This window comes from Colossoma macropomum, unplaced genomic scaffold (assembly GCF_904425465.1).
Source record: "Colossoma macropomum unplaced genomic scaffold, Colossoma_macropomum, whole genome shotgun sequence".
Classification (NCBI taxonomy): domain Eukaryota; kingdom Metazoa; phylum Chordata; class Actinopteri; order Characiformes; family Serrasalmidae; genus Colossoma; species Colossoma macropomum.
This window is the reverse complement of record NW_023494789.1, coordinates 29,363,128-29,387,830: the sequence shown is the minus strand read 5'-3', so window position 1 is coordinate 29,387,830 and position 24,703 is coordinate 29,363,128. Positions and strand designations below refer to the sequence as shown.

Genomic DNA, 24,703 nt, shown 5'->3' with positions numbered 1-24,703 from the left:
CATTGCTTTTTTCTTGGTGAGGACATTAAAGGGTTAAAGATTTTAAATTTCAGTAGTGTCGTTTTGAGAATGAATGGGAAAAACATCATAATTTTGATGCAAAATGGCTTTTCACATCCCTGCCCGTGGCTGTAGTGGTGGGAAGGGGTCTGTCTCTCCTGCAGTCCCTGCATTTCGTGAGCTGATAATGACTAATAGTTGCTGTTGTCAGTTGCTTGTAGTAAAATCAGGTGACTCCCAGCCAGTCCCAGCCCAGCCCTCTTTCTTCTGCCTTCTGAGCTGTGCAGTTACTGCCCCCTTTTCGCTGAGTCATCGTCCATTTCACCACTATGATTAGACAAAGTGCACCAGCCTTGGTCCCAGAGATCAGAGGAAGTGCCTATGCCCATTCATCTATCTACACTGTCTATATTTCTTTGTTTTATCTCTCCATCTTTCTCTCACTTTTTTTTCTCCCATTTAATGTCACTGTGGTCAAAAAATTAGAGATGGTTCAGACTACCTGAGGCCTCTTTATTTTTTTGTCTGTTCCTGTCTCTCTTTCTCATTGGCCATTTTAGTTATAGTTGTGTAAATGTGTGTGTAAATGTCCTGATGTTTAAAGGTAGTTGCTAGATGACATTACTGACACCTGTTTTTAATGCTAGACTGTCTGTGTATGCTGTCGTAGAGAGGAGTGGGGTGCGGTCTTAGGACGCCATGCTTTCGCTGGCCCTGTCTGAATTATTCATCCAGCTTCTATAAATCTTTCATCCCCTGCTGAGAGCAGTAATATGCCTGTGCTTTGGCAGGACGTTGAGCTCCTGGAAGACTATGGGCTGAGGCCACATCCTAAGCTCCACCCACAGGAACTGCTTCAGACCAGTGGCATAGCAGAATATCTTTTTTTGAGTTGGGCCTGGCTACAGGTTAAGGGGGCCAGGTAGCAAGCATTAAAGCCCAGAGACATTGCTGTAGAGAGGATGACAACCAGCAACTGGTCAGCTTCATTATGGCTAATCGTTAGAAAATCATCCAGTGATTACTGTAATTTGAGGGGAAAATTATTTTTGAATGCTAAACACATTATACATTTTTGAATATTAAATGTGATTGCTGACCTCACATTTACATGGCTAATTAGTTACTATAACAGCTGACAGCATAAAACGATGGGTGAAGGCTAATTAATCAGTGTGCTGCCTTTTACAGCACTAGGTGTAGATTTCTAGTATGAATGGTTGAAGACTGTGCTTTTCTTGTTGTTTCTTGTCGTATTGATCTTTTTACTTTACTGCAGTCCGGTAGTCTATAGAAACTAGCAGAACTAAGCAGAGCTAAGTTCTCACCACCTGGTGAAACAGTAGAGCGAGCTAATGCTGTGTTTGCATGTTGCCGTTAAAAAGGCGTCATTTAGTACTTTTTGTGCGACTGACATAAATGCTGCCATGGTGGTAGCATTCACCAAAAATTTGTGGTGATCTAAAGAGAGGCTTTGAAGTGAAGCGCCCTAGGCCCCCTTGGCCCCCCCAGCAGCTAAGCCTCTGCTGTGAACATGAATATTATTTTTTGTTTGTTTGTTTTTTCTCCTCTGCCTCTTTCTTGTATTTTTGAAAAGTTTTTATTTTTTTGCATTTTGTTTTGTATTTACATATAAATCATAATAATACATATAATATGCAATTAAACCCATAACTAATTTGTTTTACTGAGACCGTAAGACTGTATATGTGCTATACTGACAGGCATAATGACTGATTATTAGCACACAAACATTGTGTCCTGATGTACTAGCCAAGGCTGTTTCTTGATACCTCCTCTCATATCTGCTAGTGCAGCAGTGCAGGCCTGACCACTTTACCAGATCAATCCCACTCTTCTCTGTAAGTGAACTGAGTGAAATAGCCTTTGCTGAGAGGGCGCTTGGGCTGTCTCTGCTGTACTTAGTCTGCAGTGGTCAACCGCTCCATTAGGGAGAGGCCACTCAGACCCACCTCAGTGAAAGTGCCTGCGCTAGCAGCTAGCATTCTGCACTCTCAGTGAATTTCACCTAGCCGCTAACACTCTGCAATATCACTGATTTTCATCCAGCACCTTGGGTCATCTGTGAATTTCAGCAGGGAGTGAGCAGCAAATCTTTGCCAGGAGGTGATAGACAATACTGCTACATTAAGTGTTCAACTACAGTGTTTACCAAACATCTGAGAATTTATATGAGCTGAGACCAAATGCAAAAAGGTAATACTACAAATTATTACAGCAGGTAGTCATTATTATCTGTAAAGCAATATAATATATATGGAAAGTCCTTTTTTAAGAAAGACCTAGCTGCTCCTGTTGCGTTTTTAATATATGAGCTATAGCTGGACGATATGGCAAAAATGCAATACTGTGATACTTGTAGAAATTTTCACCATATACAGTATGTCACGATATTTATTTCTTAGACATCAGTTGGAACAGAGAAAAAAGAATTAGTGCTACATTTTAAAAAATGCTATCAGAAACTGTGAACACAATGATTTTTATCCAGTATTTGGCATACTGTGTTGCACTAAATCCAGCTAACAGGACTGCAGTTGGTCATTGTTCTGCAAGTACTGATGATATGCACAACGTTCAGAAAAGTATGTTGTATCGTGACAGAATGTATCACAATAACAATATTTTTGTCATATTGCTTTACTGATGCTGTTCAAATTAAGATGCTGTCTCACTGTTTGCATTTCTTTCTTTCTCCCTCTCCTAGTCTCTGCTGAGTATACCTGGCTCGCCCATGTCTCGCCATAACAGTCGCAGCAGCATCTTCAGCTATAAAGGGCGCTCACGGGATGTGGGCTCGGAGAATGAGTTTGCAGATGACGAGCACAGCACAGTGGAGGAGAGCGAGGATCGTCGCGGCTCCCTCTTCATCCCTTACCGACGCAACAGCTACAGCGGCTACAGCCAAGGCTCCTCACGCATCAACCCACTAGCGCCTCACTCTGGCTGCAAGAGGAACAGCACGGTGGATTGCAACGGCGTGGTGTCTCTGATCGGGCCAGGGCCTGGCCGGCTTCTGCCTGAGGTGAAAATAGATAAGGCAGCTACTGACGACAGTGTAAGGACGTCAACAGGGGGAAGGTTTACAGTATAGGCATGACAGTAGCGACCGGTCTCTATCCCAATTCCTTTTTCCTTATTCTTCTCCCTTTTGGCCTTGATCCTATCCTTCTGGTCTTTCTGGTTTGTCCCCACTTCTCCTATTTTTGATACATTCTTCTTCTTCTCACACTCTACTTTTTTGTGCCCATGCAAGTCGTGATCTAAATCACCAGTTCTGAGTAATCCGTCCAGTCCCCAAACCCTGCCTGCAGTGTGCTGCTGTGAATGGCACAGCCAATTAAAAAAGACAGCTCAGGAGAGCTTTCCAGAGTCCCCCTTTTGCTTATGATCCCCATCCCAAACAAACCTCTTTCTTTTCGAACATTCTTCAAATGGCCGAACCCTATAAACAAAGAAGTTGGTTATCATTAGCCTTCCAGTGCTCATCTATCCAATACTACCTGTGTCCATCTAACCTTACTAAATCCACCATTTATTTTTTACTTTTTCTCGTTTTGTCCACCATATCCACCTCTTCCATGGACTGGGAAGTTCAGGACCAGTCCTCAGTACTTCTCCTCTTTTTCCAGTCTTCACTCTCTCTCTCTCCCCAAATAAAGCGTGATGCAAGAGAAACCTTTCCTAACCTTTCCAGTAACAGCATTATGCCTCATCTTAGTTAGCATGGTAGACTGACATCCTTATACTCTCTATCCAGCTTCTGCCTTTATCTTCTCTGATTGACGCATGATCTTCGGCCCAGCTTTCACAGAGCTTATCAACTGTCACCACACAGCTAATTGTATTAGTCTATAATCTGATTGAATCTTCTCTGCACAATGCAATTAATTGAGTATAGGCAACAACTTTGTGGGAAACTTCTTACCTTATGGATGTGAGCTATCCTTATTTGAGATTGTGTAGTAGAAAGAACAACAAACACAAAAATTAAAGCAGCTCAAATGAAAGAAGTCACCTTTTGAATAACAGCATGAAAAAGGATGAAATCCTGTGATTTATCTGTGCATTTCATAAGTTGCGCTGCTTGTAACTAGAAATGCCTGACAGTAGGGGTGGGAATCTTTAGGCACCTCACGATTCGATTCGATTACGATTCAGAGGGCTGCGATGCGATTATAAAACGATTATCGATGCATCTCGATGCATCTTTTTTCTCTATGCATGATTTCTATCTTCCTACTGTCTGAGGACTTGGTAGTTTTAAAGCAAAGTATTTGTAATGATCCATAATGTAAATGCATTACGGATCATTACAAATACTTTGCTTTAATTATCTAAAATATCTTTTATTAATAAATCAAATGGAAGTGATGTGGCAAGTGAACTCTCATTCAGAGACGCTGCTGCCACTCATCTGCGATAAAATGCGCTGTTGCCCTGAAATAAGATCCAGTGGCAATAGGTGTCCACGCAGTACGTTACAGCCACCCTTTTCTCGTTGTAGAGAGTCGGGGGGGGATGTTTTCGAGACTGGACGCTGAATCTCAGCTCCATAGTGTGCAGCATAGCGCGAAAGCCCTGGTTCTCAACGACTGAGAACAGACAGCAGGTCACATAGCCCCGAAGTCTGGCCTCGCCAGTAGCGAACGAAAAAACAGATTAAGACGAATATTTGGAGGACTTATTCGCATTTATAAGCAGCGCGGTTGGTTAAATCTGCTGAGAGACTGTCTTTCTCTAAAAAGTTGCGAAAAATAACTCGCTTCTCTTTCGTATTTTCCCGTTCCATTTTAAATGGTGCAGCAGTTACATTCGGCGCCTAAGGCAGAATTTAAGGTGGAACAGGAAAATTAGAACGATAAACTGGCGAATGAGAAGCGACTTCAGCCTCGTAAAACAGCCGCATGCTGAGACATTTTACAAGAAACTCTTCTAGTTTTGAAGAAAAGTTTTCTGGCGGAGATGGGAGGAAAGCGGCTAAAGCTAAAGCTTAAAGCAGAGCGAAGTAAATCTGCGCTCTCGTTTATATTTTTAGCCCATACTAGGACATTATCACATACTGAGACATACTGGACATTAAATGTTGTGGCTCCCAAGGTGGTTTGACTTCGTTGAAAGGCAAAATGGCTCTTCTTATCATTTGTGTTGTGACTCCTGACCTAACCTGGCTTTTAATGCAGAGGGAGCTGGTCGGATTTCTCGCTCCTCCAGTAGTGTTTTTGTTATGTGCCACCAGAGACTGTCCGGGCGCTGCACTTACCCACTTCCAGTTCAGCCTTTTGCGTTCCGTCAACATTACGTTATAAATTAAATATTTAGAAAATCGATTTTTGACGTTGAATGAATCGATTCAGAATCGTTCACGTCCGCATCGCGATGCATCTAAGAATCGAGTTTTTCCCGCACCCCTACCTGACAGTAATGTAAAGAGCATACACATGAGTTTGTGAATTGCAAAGGACAAACTAGTACTTGTGCCTCACAAACCTGATGGAGTCAGTTGTGGCAGTGGAGTCTGGGCCACAAAGTCTTGAGCAGTGTTTGAATTTGCTTCTTTTCCTACTGTGTGCATGTCCATGCATGGTGTTGTGATTGGAACAGGAGTGTGGTCTAGTTACTTGACTGTAAGTATCCATTTCTCAGTTTGGCAACAAGGCTAGGAATGATAAAGAATATCAACTGAAGTTATATTAGAAAGTAAAAGTCTGAAAGAAGTCTGAAAGATCAGTTTGTTTTTGAGAAAGGCAATTCAAAATGTAATAGAAATATAATGTAGGTAAAGTCCTAGATTTAATTTTGGGAAATGTACTTAGTTTAAGATTCAGATTTAATGTCAGTGTGTGCCAAGATTGAAGGCCCAGTCCTATTATCTTTGCATTTGAAGAGATAAATGTCTTTTGGTTATCAGTAATTCTCAACAAGATTTGTTTTGTAGCTCTTATTTATAGTTTTTGAAAATTCTACTCAGTGGAACTAGTATTCTATTATTATTATCGATCTAATACGAGTATTACTTCTATGAGTACTATTATTCTAGTGGTACTGCAACTTGTGAAGTCAGGTGTAGGTTTTGTGTAGGATTTAGAATCAAGTTTTTGTCAGGCAATGACAGCGGTTGAAGTGTCAGTGGCTGTGAAAAAATCCCAAATCTTGGAGCAGGTAAATCTTAGTGTGGTTCCGTATTCATGTTTAGTGGTGTGTGAGTTTATTGATGCCACCCTCAGCCCTCTCACACTTCCATATTTTCCTCTTCCTCATTCCCTCGCTCCACAGACCACTGAGGTGGACGTGAAGAGGAAACATTCAGGCTCTCTTATGGTGTCAGTGGACCAGCTCAACACGTCTTTTGGACGGAAAGAAAGAGCTAACAGTGTGATGACCGTCATCACTAACACACTGGTGGAGGGTACTGTACTAAGACTTCCGCTCCGTAATAAGACATGCATCTCTCATTTTTCCAAGCAGCAATTTTGACTCTTCTGTTTTTTTACTTTTCTTTATACAGAGCTGGAGGAGTCTCAGAGGAAGTGCCCACCATGCTGGTACAAGTTTGCTAACACGTTTCTGATCTGGGAGTGTTGTCCACTCTGGTTGAAAATTAAGGAGATAGTAAACCTGATAGTGATGGACCCATTTGTAGACTTAGCCATAACAATATGTATTGTGCTGAACACCGTCTTCATGGCCATGGAGCACTACCCTATGACGGAACAATTTGAAGAAGTGCTGAGTGTTGGAAACCTGGTAAGATTTTTGTTATTCTCTGTGCAAAATAAGTTTTTCTTTTACGAGGCTGACTTTATGCTTGACCCTTAAACGTCTGTTCATTTGACTTTAAATATTTAAATGTGATTGCATATTTACTTAATGAGTTATGTGGGTATATACAAAAGTAATTAAAAGAATCTTCACGTTCAACAGAATTTTTCTGCTTGCTTCAAATAATTTTAGTGAGAAATGAAGAGTTTCATTCCAAAGTGCTGTATAACATGCTTTTTTAAGCACGTCTGGTACTTTTATTAAGCACAGACTGGGTGCTTACTGCTCGTAGGTCACAGCTTACATGGTTAGAGTGACAGGCTCAGTGTATTGCTGTCACTGCATTCTTGACCATATCTACACATAGTCCTTCACACTGCACCCTGAGTAAGCCTTTTAATTAGTTGGTTTCCCGTCATTATCTCAGGGATTTTGAGGTGGCTGGAAAATAGTGTCAATTCAAAGCACTGACCTTTTGGTAGCTTCTGCTGATCGCAGGGCGCTGCGCGTGTGTGATGCTGTCTAATAATAATTCCATTTCTTTTAACATATCAACCAACTTTGAAACTGTTATCTGTATAGAAATGCAGTGGATTGTCTGATGGAGAAGATGGTCCTTATAGAGTGTCTTTTTCTTTGCTTTCGTAATTCCCTGTTACAGGTGTTCACAGGTATTTTCACAGCTGAGATGTTTGCGAAGCTGATTGCGATGGATCCATACTACTACTTCCAGGAGGGCTGGAACATCTTTGATGGCTTTATTGTGAGCCTGAGTTTGGTGGAGTTGGGTCTAGCTGATGTTGAAGGATTGTCAGTGCTCAGATCCTTCAGATTGGTGAGTCTGCATGTGTGTGTGTGTGTTCACTTTAAGCAAGTCAGTATAAATCATTACTTAAGGTTGAAGTACAGTTTAAAGGACTATTCACAAGATGCAACTGTTTAAAAGGGAGCTGCTTACTGCTTTAACAATTTCAAAGAATTGCAGAAAGATGGAATGTATCACAAGTCAAGAATATTCTTTAATTGTTATGTAATTACTATCTAAAGGGTGAAAATTAAAATGCAAAGGACCAGATGTCACATTATCACTGATGCTGCATGTTTGGCTCTAACCACAGTCATTTGCCATTTTGATTCTTAACCTTTTAAGGCAGACTCAAAAAGGTGGCTTTTTCTGTCATTTAATGTCTTCTTCTCCATTAATGATTTCTTAGAGCTGTTGTTGCATCTAACAATCCCTCACATGTCAGGTGTGTTTTAACTTTTCTGTGATTAAATAAAACAGTAATAAGCTTTTACTGATACAGATTGCGTTCTGAATGATGTTGCAGCCTTGCTTTAGAAAAAAATCACAGTAGATCCATCAATAAAGGATGACTTGTGCTTCTTTCATACACTGATAAAAAACACTGTTTCAACATGTGGGCCGTGTCTCCCTGTGGCCCACGTGGACATACAAGTGCCATAAGTCAGCAGATTTAAACGAAAATCCCCAAATTTTCAGAATAGGTTGCTAGCTTGGTTTGATAGAGTTAAAATGTAGGAATAAATAGATTTTTTAAATGCAGGTTATGAAAATGTTTTTTGGAACTTGAGTTTATATAGTCTTAAGCATCATGAGATCAGTTCCCAACCCCTCCATCACTAGAGTTCTCCTTTGCTCTGTTCTCCCACAGCTGAGGGTCTTCAAACTGGCTAAGTCATGGCCCACCCTGAATATGCTGATTAAGATCATTGGAAACTCAGTGGGTGCCCTGGGGAACCTGACCCTGGTGCTGGCCATCATCGTCTTCATCTTTGCTGTGGTGGGCATGCAGCTGTTTGGAAAGAGCTATAAAGACTGCGTGTGTAAGATCGCTCAGGACTGCGAGCTGCCACGTTGGCATATGAACGACTTCTTCCATTCCTTCCTCATTGTGTTCCGCGTGCTGTGTGGAGAGTGGATTGAGACCATGTGGGACTGCATGGAGGTGGCTGGCCAGACCATGTGTCTCATTGTTTTCATGATGGTCATGGTCATTGGAAACTTAGTGGTGAGTTCTCCCATCTCTGTTTACTTCACTTTGCAGTGCTGACACCTCTTCCTTGCTATTCTGAGCACTCAAACTGAGTGGTAAATGAAATTTTTACCAATAATGATATTTTGTTTATTGTATTGGTATTATTTTTTATTTTAATTTTGACATTGACGATAGGTAATTGTATCTGATAGGTAATTGATAGGTAATTGTATCTGTATCTCATTTGAAAAGAGCATAACGTGCAAATGGTTTACCTCGGATAAGCCACATTTTTTTTCTCTGCTCCAATCAGAGCAGGCCTTTTTACAAAACCTTAATTTACCTTGAGGTAACTCTCATTGCTAAATAGCCTATTTAACATCATAATAAAAATGACAACAATGAGAATTGCCCAGAAAATTAAGCATCCAAGAAGTGTGGTGTGTCTGTAGTTTGGAGCAACTTATGTTTAAAGTGACAGTGACAAATTATGCAAACATTGGCACAAAGTGGTTTTAATATAGAGAGAAAACAAAACAACTTTATTTTATTATTTATAAAGAAGTGTACGGTCAGAAATGCCAAGAAAGAAGCTATCAAACACTGTCATACTGTTGGCACTAGCGATGCCACCAGACAGTTGTCCGTTACTGAGGCAATTACACTATAATCAGCACAAATTTCACACCAAATATTTACTGTATTATGATCATTTGAACTGTATAAATGCCCAAACAGTAAGTAATGGTGCTTTATTTAGTGTAACATGTATCACTCTCAAGGTATTTTGCTGCTTTTTTTTTTTACTGTTTCACAGCTCTAGTGACTTTCTGAGCTTCTTTTGTCTCCTCTCTGTTCAATTTTTAATCTTCATCACTTCTTGAATACTACATATATAATGTGATATGATACATCATGATCAGTGTGGATAAACATCACCTCTTCTCTGCTAGGTGCTGAATCTGTTTCTGGCCTTGTTGCTCAGCTCGTTCAGTGCTGATAACCTCGCGGCCACAGATGATGACGGGGAGATGAACAACCTGCAGATCTCAGTCATCCGCATCAAGAAGGGCATCGCTTGGTTAAAAGTGCATGTACGACTCTTGGTGGCGCATATTTTGAAGAAGGCTCCTCTGGAGGACGAAGACAAGCCTTTGGATGACATGTATGACAAGAAACACAACATCATAGGAAACCACACAGGTGTGGACATAAAGTGCGGCGACCTTGACTTTGCTAAGAATGGTAACGGCACGACCAGCGGGATTGGCAGCAGTGTGGGGAAGTACATGATTGATGAGGACCGCATGTCCTTTATCCACAATCCTAACCTGACCGTGCGGGTTCCCATCGCTGTGGGTGAGTCGGACTTTGAGAATCTGAACACTGAAGACTTCAGCAGCGAGTCGGACGTGGAGAACAGCAAAGAGGTGAGTAGGAGAGAGAGACAGGGTGAGAGAGAGAGCATTGTGAAATGATGGATTCTGAGGCATGAATGAAATAATGAGGGAAAGATGAATATTGGAGTAAAAGGGGGATTTGTTGACGTATATGAGTTGACCCTTTGTGACTGAAAGTTTCACCACCAACATATTGCCTTTAAACTTGAAAAACTTACGAGTCATTTGAGATACCAACACAGGGTATCTAATGTTTATTCTGTGTTACACTGGTAAGCTGAACGGTTTGACAGTGTGCTTTATTGTATGCCGTACTTCCCTGTGCATTGTCTGTCCCCTAGATCACTTTGAATATACACATCTGATCACTTTATTAGATACACCTAACTTGTATCTACACTCTTTGTCCATCATCAGATCCACCATGTAGTTGGTAGTTCTGCAATTACAGACTGTAGTCCATCTGTTTCTCTGCAGTACTTGTTAGTCCCTCTTTACCCTGTTCCTGAATGGTCAGAACCACCACAGAGCAGGTATTTTTTGAGTGGTGGATCATTCTCAGTGCTGCAGTGGCGGTGATAGTGGATTAGACACAGCAGTGCTGTTGGAGATTTTAAACACTGTGTCCACTCTATTAGACAGACCTACTGTTGGTTACCTTGTTGGTTGGTTAATATACCTGGATATCATGGTATTAGATGACATTTAAGTTTAATAAAGTTAATGAGCCCCTGAGTACTTCCCAAGATACTGTATGCTAAAAAATGTCTTACGAACTTGACATGTTCTGGGGACATATTATATATTGTGAATATAGTGCTCGTTATTAATACATTATTTTTGAATCAAAAATTAAAATATAAATCAGTATTGTTGTGTGACACATAGCACTAATACCAGTACACTGATATAGATGATATATTGCCCAGCACTAATCAATCAATGGTTAATAATATAATATAATATAATATAATATAATATAATAATGTACATCTTTTTGCTCTTCTTTGTTGAATTTGCACTGAATCAGAGGAGACAGATGGATCAGACAGATGGATCAGACTTAATGATAGTTGTAATATATCAGGTTATGGTCAAAAATGTATAGCTTTGTCCATGTACAACTTTTAGGCTTAGGTCCTACAGTGTTTGAACCTGAGAAAAAAAAGGTTGATTGTGATATTACTTAAACATTTTTGATTCCCCAAATGGCTGTAAATTTTAGTCATCTTAAGCACTTCAGCATTCAGCTTTTCTATGGATGTCCACCCAGATTTATTGTTTATATTTAAAAAGCTGTAAATCAGGCTGAAGGTCTTTTCAAAGGTGAGGTTGTTGAACAGGAAAATTGAAAACTGAAATACCATAATATATCTATATAAGTTGCTGAATTGATTTCTGTATCAGCTGAAATTATGCTTGTGGAAAAATTCTATGTGTTCACTATTCTACATGGAATTGAAAAGGGCTTAGTGGTGCTTACTACACAGGACTTTAAGCAGTTTGGAAAGAGGTTATCCAGGCGATCCAATCAGGCACAGTTACTCTGCAAGACAAATACAGCTACAACTACATAATATTGATATGACAGTCTAATTGAGGAGGTGATTCAGGCAGTCTGGCCTCGATACATTGCTCAGGTGAGACGGCATGGAGGGGAACATGTAATTATCCAGTGTGGGCATTAGATTAAAGCTCTATTGAGTCTAAGGAGAAAGGTATAATTTGAGATTAAAGAAATATGTCGAGAGAAGAATAAGAGGGTTTGGGATGTGATAGTCAGTTTAAGAACTAGATTAAGGTTTATGAGGTTAGTGCAGCTTAGCAGATTATTGCTAAAATAGGCTAGTGTTGACCAGTGTGAATGATTTGGTACAGTCATGGCTCTAAATCCATGGTGTAATCAGATTATCATTCCAAATGACTGAAGCAGCTTTTCATTTGAGTAAACTAGTGCTGGGCGATGTGTCTAATGTTTGCAATATATTCACAATTATGTTTTTTGTAGATAAGAATTAGGCAACATCTTGAATATCATGGTGATCTTAATGTTTCACTACACTCATTTTACAGGACATATATGTCCCAAGGATTGTGACATGCAGCCCCTCTTTGTCTCACAAGTTTGAGCATGAGCTGTATGATCAAAATGTGATGCTTATAGCATGTAAAGTAGTTGAAAAGCACAGTGAATAAGACTGCTGCTCTGCACACAGAAGATCAGGGTTCAGTTCCCTGTTCAGGCAGAAATACAGACATCAAATGCTGCACTTGTCTACCATATTAAACTGCTTGGGATAAGAGTGTTTACTGAAAACATAAATGTACTCAGAGAGAGACAGAGAGGGTGAAGAAGAAAAGACCTCTCTGATCACCAAACACAATCCCTTGCAGTATAAAAACAAAATAGAATTGTTATACAATTTGTTCTGTGTTCATTTAGTGATGATTATTTACTGTTTTTTACTGTGTTTTATCTCTTATGGCAGTAAACAGTTTGAATCTACTCCGTTACTACTTTGTTTATCGGCAAGTATTATTGCATTTAATGTGTTTAGCCCACATTTTGGTTCTTCTTATTGAAAAATCACTCTTTTGAGCCATTTCAGAGAGAATGCATAAACATCTACATATATATTTGAAGGGTCGTGTTCCAAATCCTTTTTTTCGCAGTATATGTTGTGTCCAAAACACGGAAAATTATACGGATAAACATTTTGAACCACATTGTCTAGCCCAAAGTGAATCTGTTTTTGGGATAAAAGGCCTTTGAAACAGGGCATTTGCTTGTCTGCTTGTATTTCAAGTGACGACTTTGGGCTGCACAATATATCCTTTGTTAATCATTTCAACAATAGTGATACCACCAAGGCTGGCATTTTTTAAATAAGCTCTTTAACAAATCTCTAAACGTTTTATGGTGTGCTGTAAGCATCCTGACCTATTCTCACACGTCCCAGATGAGTCTCTGTGGGTGTTTGGATGAATCAGGGCTTTTGCATCATCCAACAAATGTAAATCATTGTGGGCAAAATAATACAAGCTTGTCTTTAACCACGTTAAATGGTTCACCAATAGCACTTTGATATATTGCAAGGTATATCACAACTGCAATGTATCAGATTGTAATATAATAGCAATATGGTGTTTTGTTCATATGGTGCGGCGCTAGTGATCTACAAATCCCCCACAAAGTATACAATTTGTGTCAGTAGATTAACGGCACCAAATGAAGGCACTATGAATGTGAGGTATAAGAGAAGATGAAGTCAATATGAGTGGATTAAGGTAGTATGGGTAGATTCATGCTGTGTAGGCTGTATGGCCATAGTGTTGAGCTGGGATACTGCCGTGATTTATTGCCTCCCTGCTACTGCTGAGTGCTTATCCACTCAGCCAGAGAATAGATGCAGTCCAGGAGATGATGTAATGTTTTTCCTTATTGGTCTGATTTCTTCTGTGTGTGTGTGTTTGCTCACTGTTGTGGATTTACTGTACACACTATTTGTACAGTGTGGCACAGGAAAGAAGAAAGCACCTACGGTGTTAGTAATCATGCAGAGACTGATACATTAATATAATATGCTAACAGAAATGACGTGTGGGCAAGCAGACAGTACATAGACAGACTTACAAAAGACTCTTAGATGGACGTGTGAGTGATGAGACCTAGGATTGAAATGGTATGCGTCCCATGCGTCTTCCTCCAGTGCGTTCGCCATATCTCCCTCACCCTCTCGCTCACTTTCTCTCCTCTTACAGAGGGTTTCCTGTCATAGTCTGGGTGTCTGTGTGATGTCTAGGTCACCTTGACCCACTTTAGAGGGACAGATCCAGTACCACTGGACTACACGTGCCAAGTGCTGAATAGAGATCCAATGATGTTGTAGCAGGTAGTGCTGTGTAGCCAGTCGGGGCACGGCTGGGTGGATCTGAGTCTGTGATTGGCTGGGCTGGGTCAGTGAGGACTGCAGTGGTGGTGTGTGAGTGTTCTTTGATTCTATTACTGCTTCTGTGTGTGTCTGTGCGTGTGTCTGTCTGTGAGTGTGTGTGTGTGTGCTGACGACAGGGATTTTTTAAAACTGCAGCGTCATCCCAGCTTGCTCAGATCAGGGTTGGGCCCTGCCGGTGGAGACTCGGCTGTGATGGACTTTGTATATGAATGTGTGCTTGGTTGGTGTATTGTGATTAGAACTTGGCAGCTCTTTAATTTGTGGGTTCTGGAGTTCAAAATGTGCTGCTGTGTGTGCGTGTGCCCATGTGTGTGTGTGTGCATGTGTGTGTGTGTGCTTGCTGACATAACTGAGGTTAGGATTCTTTGCTTGCGGTGGTTCCTCCTCTTACAGTTACCCCATCCATACAATTACGTAATCCATTCAAATTAAATTGTAGATGTATCTAGAAGTGTGCATTGTGCCTGAAGTGTCTCATATGTTTTTCAGTAAATCTCTGTGGTAGATCAAGGTGTGCATGTCAGCGTTAATGAGAGGATCATTGTTAATGATATTAGCATATTAACTTTAATGATGTCCATGTCATTTAGTAGTTTATATGAGACCTATGTATGTGACATCCATATATTAAATGCCTTTAACCCCTTAGCAGTCGCATTTATAATGAAAGCAATTTGTAAATTTATAGTAATTCTCACGTGTAATTCTTTGAAACAGTTGGTGAAATTCTAACTTCTAAACTTTCACATTTGATGAACATTAGATTAAAGGTTAGTCTTGTGTGTACAGTCTTTTATTGTGTAATTAATTATGTAATTACATTTAAATAATACATAATGCAACAAATGTATCATCAAAATGTCATTGACAATTCTAGGCTTGTTCTAGTGCATGCATACACCATCTGCGATAGCTGAAAACGAGACTTTGATTGTTAAATAATGTTCACTGCCATTCAAAAGTTTGTAATCACTGTTTTCACTTAAACCCAACAAAATAGCATGTGTATGTATAGCATATCTCCAAAATGAGAACATTACAGAAGAAGGAAAAAACCTCATTTACTTATAATGTAAGACAATGGAACCAGAATTTTTTCCAAGTCATTTTGAGCTTGGTTACTTTTGGTCCATTCGTCATGAAATTTATATCCAATGTAAAGGACAACAGGTAATTTTAAATTATGTCAAAAACTGAAAAACAAAAATGGAGATACAAGGTTTTCTTCTGACAACAGCGATATATAAAGTAGCATATATAATATGAAATCAATTTGTTGCAAGTGCATCAGCTATTTTATAGGAGGCTGTAAAAATGAATAAATTTTAGATGCATCCAGAATGATGAACAGAGCTGTAGATGGCTCCGTAATAATTGACGAAGCTGTATAACATTGAGATTAAAGTTATAATAAAATTAACATCTAGAACGTTTCATATTTGAAAAGTGGTGTTCAAATTTCCGGACAGGTAATTACTTATTTGTTACTCATGTCTCTAAGAGAATATCAGTTACAGCACAATGCATTTAATAAGTCTAGATACATCATCCACACCTGTCCCTATGTATGCGTGTATGTGTGCACTACCTGCGATAGCTGAAAAGGAGACTTTGATTGTAAATATGACCAGCATGAGAACAGGCGACTTTCCACTGCCGTGAACTAAGCAAACAGTCGTTTATTCATTCTAGTATGAAATTTATTGCTAAACATTCCCATGCTGAAGAAACAAGAGCACCAACCTCACCTTAGCAGTTCTGATTTTTGTTTAGAAAAAGCTCTGTTTTTATATATGAAGATTTTATTTCGAGGTAGCTGTTTCTACAGACTAGATTCTAGATTTTTAAAGCATTAGCCACTCGTAATTCTAAAACAGCAAAACTGGCTGTCTTATTAAGAGCAAAGGCAGGGTTAGTAAAATGCCTTTTATGTGATTGGTTAGTTCTTTCTAAATAATGTACTGAAAGGACTACTGGGTTATCTCTTCCACTTTTAAATCGGTGCAGATTTGTATGGGTTTTAGAGTAAGACGTAAAGTAGCAAGTAGTGAGATTATTTCTTTCAGGAAGGCATAAATAAAGTAATCCATTGCGGTATGAAAGAACTAATTAGTAATTTGTAATGGTTTACTTTTTTGAGTAACTACATCAACACCAATTAGGAATGCAGATATCAGTAGGCCATCAATGTGCAGTACACAGTGGTCCATTATCTCTCCCTGTGAGAAATGAGAATTCAGTGTGCTTGTCTGGACTGAAGACTCTAAGGGTTACTAAGGTGACTGATATGGAGTCAGTAGATAAAACATCAGTGGTCAAGTACAGAGTTGGAAGTGGTCATGGTCTGAGGAAGCTTTACACTGTCAGGACCTGGCCCACTAGGCAACACAGCCAGAGAAAAATAATTTTGCTTGATATCAAAGAATTTCTCAAGAGCGAGTAAGGTCATGATCCAAAACACACAAGTGTGCTTAGAGTGGAATGGCTTGAGCAGAAGAAATGAAGAAGTGAAGTGTTTGATGATCTGGTCTGGACATATAGCGGCAAAACCTAAGCCAAGTCATTCATGCTTGAAACCCCCCCATAAATAAATGAGTTAAAACAAGTCTGCATGGTGGGCCAAAGGTGAAGTGGATCAGAATTCTTCCATGGCAGTGCAAGCACGATCTCCCAATAACTCTCTCTTTCTCTCTTTTTTTGAAATGATTTCTCTTTCTTTTTATCTCAGTTGGATGACACCAGTTCTTCTGAGGGCAGCACTATAGACATAAAGCCTGATGAAGAGGAGGTGGCTGCTGTGGAGGTTGTGGAGGAATACCTTGATCCAGAGCCGTGCTGGACTGATGGTAAGCTACAGTAGGTACAGTACAAGGTCTGCCATTGATAAAGTACGGCATACTGTGTAGTTTATTAACAATTCAGTTTGGGCAGGTGCATAATCAGAAAACTGCCATGTTCTTTTTGCTATTATTTTTACCAGTGAACTAATCTGCATGTGTTTCAGACCTCTGTGGTAGATAATTTGAAATAATCTCTTAACTTTAATGCCATATCAGTGGCTGATTATGTGTCTATATACATGTTTATTGTGTTATGCCAGTAAGAATGCGGTTGAGAAGATGCAGTAGGTCACTTTAAAACACTGTTACACATAGTTGTGTAATGGTTTATATGTAATGTGTAATGTATATGAAAGTACAGTAAATCGTATGTGTGCTTCAGCTTGTGTGGCGCGGTATAAGTGCTGCGACGTGTCCATCACTGAGGGCTGGGGCAAGCACTGGTGGTACCTGAGAAAAACCTGCTACCTCATTGTAGAACACAACTGGTTTGAGACCCTCATCATCTTCATGATCCTGCTCAGCTCTGGGGCTCTGGTGAGGACATACAAATGTACACACATATGTGCACATAGCATCACACAAATGCCAAAACATTAGATTTGTCTGATAGCAGTCAAACCAAACAGCAGCATAAGCAGTTAGCTAGCATATCTAAAATGACTAGACTGATAATGTGTTCCAGTGCTAATGTGTTCCCCAAATGATTTTTGGGGATTATAAAAACAACTGTACACTGGAACAGAGGTGAGCTTGGATGCTTTGTGCTATATGATGTGTAGTTGACTAATGGCTGCTGCTGTAGTGCACTGTACTGGCTCCTGTAGCTCAGCAGTCTGTCTTGAGGCTGCAGTATCTTTGGGCTGCTCTAAGGGACTGTAGCCAAACACTGTAGAAAAAGCCCTACATGCAGAGGATTCTGCAGCATCTCTTGCAGCCACTCTTAGGGACCATGGCCAAACTCAGCATCTTAATGGAAGAGTTAGTTAATGTAAGTGAGGTTGCAGTGCCACTCTGTGGTGAAGCTGTAGGGAGCGTAGCCAAATGGATGATTACAGTCTAGTTCAGCCTTGTAATACACACAGAGAAAAGTAAAGAAACCCACAGACAGACATGCATTTAGGACACATTAGAAATGGGTGACAAATGTATGAATCACAAAGGTTGCGCTGTGATTTTGTAGTTGTTTTCCATCCATGAGGTGATGCAACACCTGAATATTATGGTATCATCTCATTATTATTGTGCGTAGCACAGACATCTATATATGTTTAGTAATTATCTTTTTCAAAATATTTTGTAAGTATTTTATCCAAAAATGAATTTCTGTAATATGAAAAACAAAATGTTCTGGTTTTTTTCAAGGCGTTTGAGGATGTGTACATTGAACAGAGGAAAACCATTCAGATCATCCTAGAATATGCAGATCGAGTCTTCACCTACATCTTCATCCTAGAGATGCTGCTAAAATGGGTGGCTTACGGCTTTGTCAAATACTTCACCAATGCCTGGTGCTGGCTGGACTTCTTCATTGTGGATGTAAGTATCTCTATTCATCCATCTCCCATTATACTTTGGCAATATCTCACCCTCTGTTTGCCCATCACTCTCTGTCCCTCTCTCTTTAAGCTGACGTCCAACAAGCCGATGAGTTGTCACTATGATAGATAAACCTGAGTAACAGAGCTTATCTCTTCACTTTTCGAGACTTTACTTCAGCCACAAATGTTTTTGCTTTGCTTTATCATTAAAGTTTTCTGTTTTTTGAATGATTGTTTTTATATTTAAGCTAAATTTATTATACACATTTATTCTTACATAATAACCTTTGGGGCTATCAAGAGAGTATGGGTGTGGGTGGTAAGCAATCAAATGTAACTCATTCTCATCTTCTTTTAGTCATATTTACTTTGCAAACTAATCACAAAATGAGTCATGCTAGCTCATTAGCACTGAGATTTCTCTGTTGCTCAGGCATTGAGTGACGTGAAATTGTAACACTGGCTATGCATATTAACTTTTCTTATTGTGTAAAAATGTACATTTGCTTTGATGATATATAACATTTTTATGTTGTGTGATATTTGTTCAGGAGGGCACTTTATATCATAGCTTGACTACAGTGCTAACATGGTTAATTTAAAGTGAATGGCATATCTATCAATTAGCACAATTAAGTTAGCCTAACATTGTGAAGCCGTTGTGATCAACCAGCATTCACTGATTATTAGCCATGTTAGCACGTCAGCTTGATTGAACTACTCCTTTAATTAATGTAGTCTCATCCTTAGCCTGATTGGGTTTCCTGTTCTTTTTGTGTTTAGCTCAACAATCTCTAGAGTCATAAGTCAGTCACTGGTATCATATGTGTCACACTACAGTTTTGATTGAGCTACTGAAATATTCATTACGTTAGTGCTATGTGGATGAGATTCATTTTACATAGGGAGTGGGGTAATGTAATTTTAACATAAGACGTCTGTAATGTTTATGAGGGATTTGCATTGGATTAGTAATCTCAGTATAAATTACCGAGATGGTGTCTGCTCAATGTACGCATCGCTATCACAGCAAAAAAGTTCCATATGCAGTACATCTTGCTGCTCACAGTAGACTGTCTGTCTAGCTGTCTTAAGAAAATGCAATGTGGCATTAGCTTTGTCATTACCATGTGAATTTATAGCCAACGGTCACTTTACATGCTTTAATGTTAGGAGTCATACACTTGAGGTAGGACAATACTGACTCGATTTGGGCCTCAGAAAACACAAGTAAATGTCTCCATTCGTAAGAATACCCACAAAAAACCCTTTTTCTACATGATATGATAGAATATTTAGTAATATGGCAATTTGCATGGGATTAACATCACTTAGATTATTTCTTTGGTTCACCTCATAATCAGTAAAAGCTGGGGAAATCAATAGGAAACATTCGAAAAATTACGTTATCCCACCTCCCTTTAGGTAAAAATAATTCCATCAGAATAGTACTAGTGTCAGTCAAAGTTAGAGATTACATTCTCTGGGCTTGTTAGTGTCCAAAAAAACAATGTTTATTGTCAGTTTATTTAGGGTTGTGTATAAAAATAGAACATTCTAAATTTGATGAGTTTAGGATATCAGTGCTCACTTATGGCCATAAATGTTATCAGACGTGTCAGTAATTTAATGTGTGGATTAATCCATAGACATGCAGTACTCTGTAGATTTTAATGTGTTGTATCCTTACTAATTATATTCGCTTGCACAATTTGCACTGAATAACAGTTTCCAGAAAACAGATTTAACAGCAAAAGTTAAAAAAATGAGATCAAAAGCATTCATAAATTTGTACAGACATGTGATGTCATTGCCAGCAGACATTTTCAGGTTTGGTTGGATAGAAACTGCTATGTCATCAGTCCACGTGTTCTATTTCGTCAGTCTCTTCCTGTTGAGTTCTACACAGTGACAGGTGCTGAATGGACACCATGTCAGGATTCATGTTCTGGAAAGGACAGTTTTACCCGTCCTTGGTGAAACAGCAGCCTCAATAATTGGCCTTGTTCCATTGTTCCCCTGCAGACTCTAGTTCTTTTCTTCTTGCTTTTTAAGCACTTGATCAAAAGTATGAATGGCCTGTCTGTGAAGACAACTGAAAGGAAAAATTTGCCAGCACTACACAGTATGATTCATGGAAGAAATTCAGAGAGCACTGTGTAAGTAAGTGTACAGTGCCTGTCAAATGTTTGGTGACACCTCACACCTAGCAGAAAGTGTTGTTTATAAATGAGCATGTTTTCTCTATTGGTTTCGGTTAATATATAAAAAATGTCTTTATTCTACAGAGGTCTACTTTTATATTATATAGACCGATTTGTTTGGCTTAGAAAAAAAAATTTGTTTCAAAATACAAGATTGCAAAAGTACCATGCTGTTGTGCAAAACAGTACATACAAAACAATACAACAATAGATAGGATGTGTGCGTGATTTTTATTTTTTCGCAAAATACAGCAACGATAGATGCTTGCATGAGAGTGATTGGCGTTTAAATTTCAATATACTGTTTAGGGCATAGATTTTTTTTCAGATTTCTGATACTGTATTGGAATTGTTACACCCTTTATGGTTGCTGCTGCATACATACAAACAGTCAATTTTCCTGACTATTCATATGAACAATATACTGCTAAGCCTTTTTTATGTTTTTTTTTTATTTTTGATATCATCACAAATGTTTACATGTGTGATATTATTTTCCTCAAAATAAACACGGTTAGTCTTTATTACAAACTGACAAAGACGCACATGTAATAAAAACATTTTGAGATGCTAGATGTCATCAAACCTTTGACAGGCTGCGTATGCATCAGTTTGTACGGACATACTCAGTGCTTTTCAGTGCACGTGCAGCATTTAAAATTGCAAAAGCAGTCTTCAAACCATGTATCTGATGGTGCTCAGGAGGCTGTTGATAAGTCAGGTCTATTCAATGATCGACTGAAGTGAGCAAAGGTTTGAATGTGTACATGCGTGAAAGCTGTATTCAGATTGATGTGGCTTATGTCTCTGACAGGTGACTGTAACCTTGTTTTTCTTTAGCGCTGATGGATCCAGAGGCACTGAGGGGCCTGTGAGGGCCGGGGAGTGAGGGGCCAGGGTAAGGTCACTGTTAGGACTCTCTCTCTCTGACAGGAGCTCCTCTTTCTCTCTGCCTCCTTGCTCTCCCAAAACCGCCCTCCCACCCTAACGACTCTCTACTAGTCTTGTGTGTACTGTATGCGGTGCGTGTTTGTATGTATTGTGTGTATTTCGTCTGTTCAGAGTACAGTGGATGTGCTTGTAAAGTCTGTGCACACCTCTATGCCTCTTCTTTTTAACGTTTCCCTCCTCCACCTTCTCTTTGTCTGGTCTTTCTTTCTCTCCCAGTATCTCAACCACACGTTTCCTTCCAGGTTTGCTGTTAAGCCGCTTTCCAAGCTTCGTCTGCCTGCAATAACAAAACAGATCACATACTAAGACTTAAGGAAAAAGCTTGGGGGCATCCACCATCCCTATAACACTTCTGACCGGATAACCCCACGTTTAACCTTACTCTCTCTCTTTTTGTGTGTTTATATAAGCATATATACATACATACATAAACACACCCTTATCTATGTATGCATATATCTGTTATGTCTCTAACTCTCCAGCTTAATATCAACGTAGGGTCCTCTCTTTCTCTCTCTCTCTCTCCCCAACGTCCTCCTTGACTCTAACACTTTGGCCCTCTCTTTCTCTCTCTCTCTCTCTCTCTCTCTTTCTTTCCTTCCCTCCCTTTCTTTCTCTGTGTAGGTGTCTATAGTCAGCCTTATAGCTAATGCGCTGGGGTACTCAGACTTGGGCCCCATTAAGTCCCTGAGGACTTTAAGAGCCCTCAGGCCTCTGAGAGCTTTGTCCCGGTTTGAGGGCATGAGGGTAAGATCCAGAGCTGCCCAGTGCATGCCCGTCACTCTGTGACAACACTACCGCATGCTAAGAATCATCATTACGCAAAAATGGTAAAGCGTAGTCCGAAAAAAGGCCAATAAATGTAGAGGATACGCATACACCAATGCTACACCATTGTGGCTAAGATGCACTTTAAATGCATGTATATTGGAAACATTGGCATGTAAATTTTCTCAACATTGCGTCATGATGCAGCTGAAATATTTAGACAGTTTGCTAGATAGTTCCATTCACTAGTTTTGAATACAGCTACATTCGCATACAGTATTTTTAAGATCTTTACTTTAAAGTACTTATTAAATAAATCTATCATTCTGGTTAAATTTTTGGTTAAAAGCTGCCTCATCACAAATAGATAGCAGTAGATGTACTCTTCTTATTACAGTTGGGCTGAGAAAACAGTCATTCATGCCACAGCATTAGTTCAAGGTCTGTTTATGATGTGTCAAGCATCCAATTGCCTAAGCAGTCCACTGCTATAGTAGTACCTCCACCTCACCTCCACCCCTTTCCAGCCTGACTTCAACACCCATATTTTGTCCTGATCTACTCAACCCCCTCCCCAAGCACACACTTCCACCCACCGTGCAGCCACAGGACCACATTCAGACATCTCAAAATGGAGGCAAACCCCAGCTTATATATTAGCATCATCTTATGTAATATTTGTGAAATACTCATGACAATGCTAAGACTGTCATAGAGGTTGTGATCATGATTATGAATCAGCAAAGGAGGAGCATGAAAAAGATACAGACATGACATCTTTATATGCTATACTGATATAGCATATAAATAGATATAGTTATTGCTACTGAAAATTATGAATTGGTCCCTAGGTAAACTGAAAACTGTACTGGGTTTGTTAAGAATATGGGGTTTGAAATTTGATCAACGTGATCACTTTTAAAGCAGATATAGTAGCATTAAATTGTTAAATTAATCTTACTCTTGTAAATGTAGGTGTTTAGAACTTAATTTCAACTGCACTCTGTTAATACATGTCATGTAACTTGCATGCTTTTCCCAGTACACACGGCTTAAAGCAAAAAAACATGCTCCCCTCTGTGGTGTGTATTTTAGTACATTTACCTCTGAATGAGTAAAAAACAAGCCCCATCACCTTATTCAGAGAGAAACATAGTTATTTACATTAGCAGAAAGATTTTTACTGAAATATGCTGTATTTACAGAAATATGATATATATATGACTTTTTGGTTGGCTGTGGCAGTACTGGATATGGATCATATCCATTTTCCTCGCAAGCCTAGCTGGTAAACTTGGGCAGATAGCCATGTGCCAGAGGGGAACATGGTAGCAGTTAGCACTCAGGCCTGCTGATGGCTCTGCATGATTTGTTAGCCTGCCATGTCAGAGCATCATCCAGCCAGCCAGTGACATCATCGCTTTTGTGTGTATCATAAGAATGTGGTCTGGGGAGGTGAAGCTTGGACACATCTCCTCCATTGGCTGAGGTTGTTCTCTGATTGACTGATTTTTTCAAAACTCAAAAGTAGTATACTGGTATGGCAAGAGTGTAAATATATGAAGATTCAACTGGTGGAGATTAACAGAGTTTTGAGGATTCTCAGAGGATAATCCTGTGATGATGGTCTCCACAAATGTATTATAACTAGCTGGCTTTACTTGACTTTACTTGACATTTGTGTATTTACATAACAAAATCCTTGCTCAGCTTTCTGTGGCCTACCTTGGCTTAATTTGTTGCTATCAGGTCTGGACCTTCTTCATCTAAACAGTGACCTGGTATTCAGTTTGAGCGTACTCTTTTTCAGCTATTGTCAAGACCTTTGAGAGCAAATGCCTCACATGGCAGATCTAATGACAGTACCCGATCCACAGTGTTGGGGACATGCTAGTAACTGTTAAGCCAAGAGGTCTGGACAAAAGATGAACACGGGTGCTAAAAATAAACTGAGATTATATTTCTTTTCAAACCAAAATAATATTCTGGAAATATCTTACTCTTAACTGAAAAGCATTTTTTGTTAGAAAGTCTCTTTAGACGAAAATAAATAAAATGACCATAATCACACTTCCACCCAGTCTCTTCAGCAACTACACTCTTAAAAATTAAGGGTTTTATGTGCAGTGCCATAGAAGAACCACTTTTGGATCCCTAAAGAGCATTGGTTCTTTAGAGAACTGTTTTTGTAAATGTTATGTATGAGAGTCAAGAACTTTGTGAAGTTTAAAGACATCTAGTGAGAACTCTTTCTTTAAAAGGT

The 24,703-nt window shown here is 39.4% G+C and overlaps 1 protein-coding gene across 1 annotated transcript in view; it reads left to right on the top strand.

Moving 5' to 3' along the window:
* Positions 1-24,703, top strand: part of scn8ab (sodium channel, voltage gated, type VIII, alpha subunit b) — a 59,214-nt gene that overhangs the window by 28,857 nt on the left and 5,654 nt on the right. The window contains exons 12-21 of the mRNA XM_036570799.1: positions 2,729-3,079; positions 6,298-6,430; positions 6,530-6,768; positions 7,445-7,618; positions 8,460-8,816; positions 9,737-10,213; positions 16,865-16,982; positions 17,359-17,513; positions 18,342-18,515; positions 22,297-22,419. Coding sequence (XP_036426692.1) covers positions 2,729-3,079; positions 6,298-6,430; positions 6,530-6,768; positions 7,445-7,618; positions 8,460-8,816; positions 9,737-10,213; positions 16,865-16,982; positions 17,359-17,513; positions 18,342-18,515; positions 22,297-22,419 — 2,301 coding nt within the window. The remainder of the gene's footprint in view (positions 1-2,728; positions 3,080-6,297; positions 6,431-6,529; positions 6,769-7,444; positions 7,619-8,459; positions 8,817-9,736; positions 10,214-16,864; positions 16,983-17,358; positions 17,514-18,341; positions 18,516-22,296; positions 22,420-24,703) is intronic.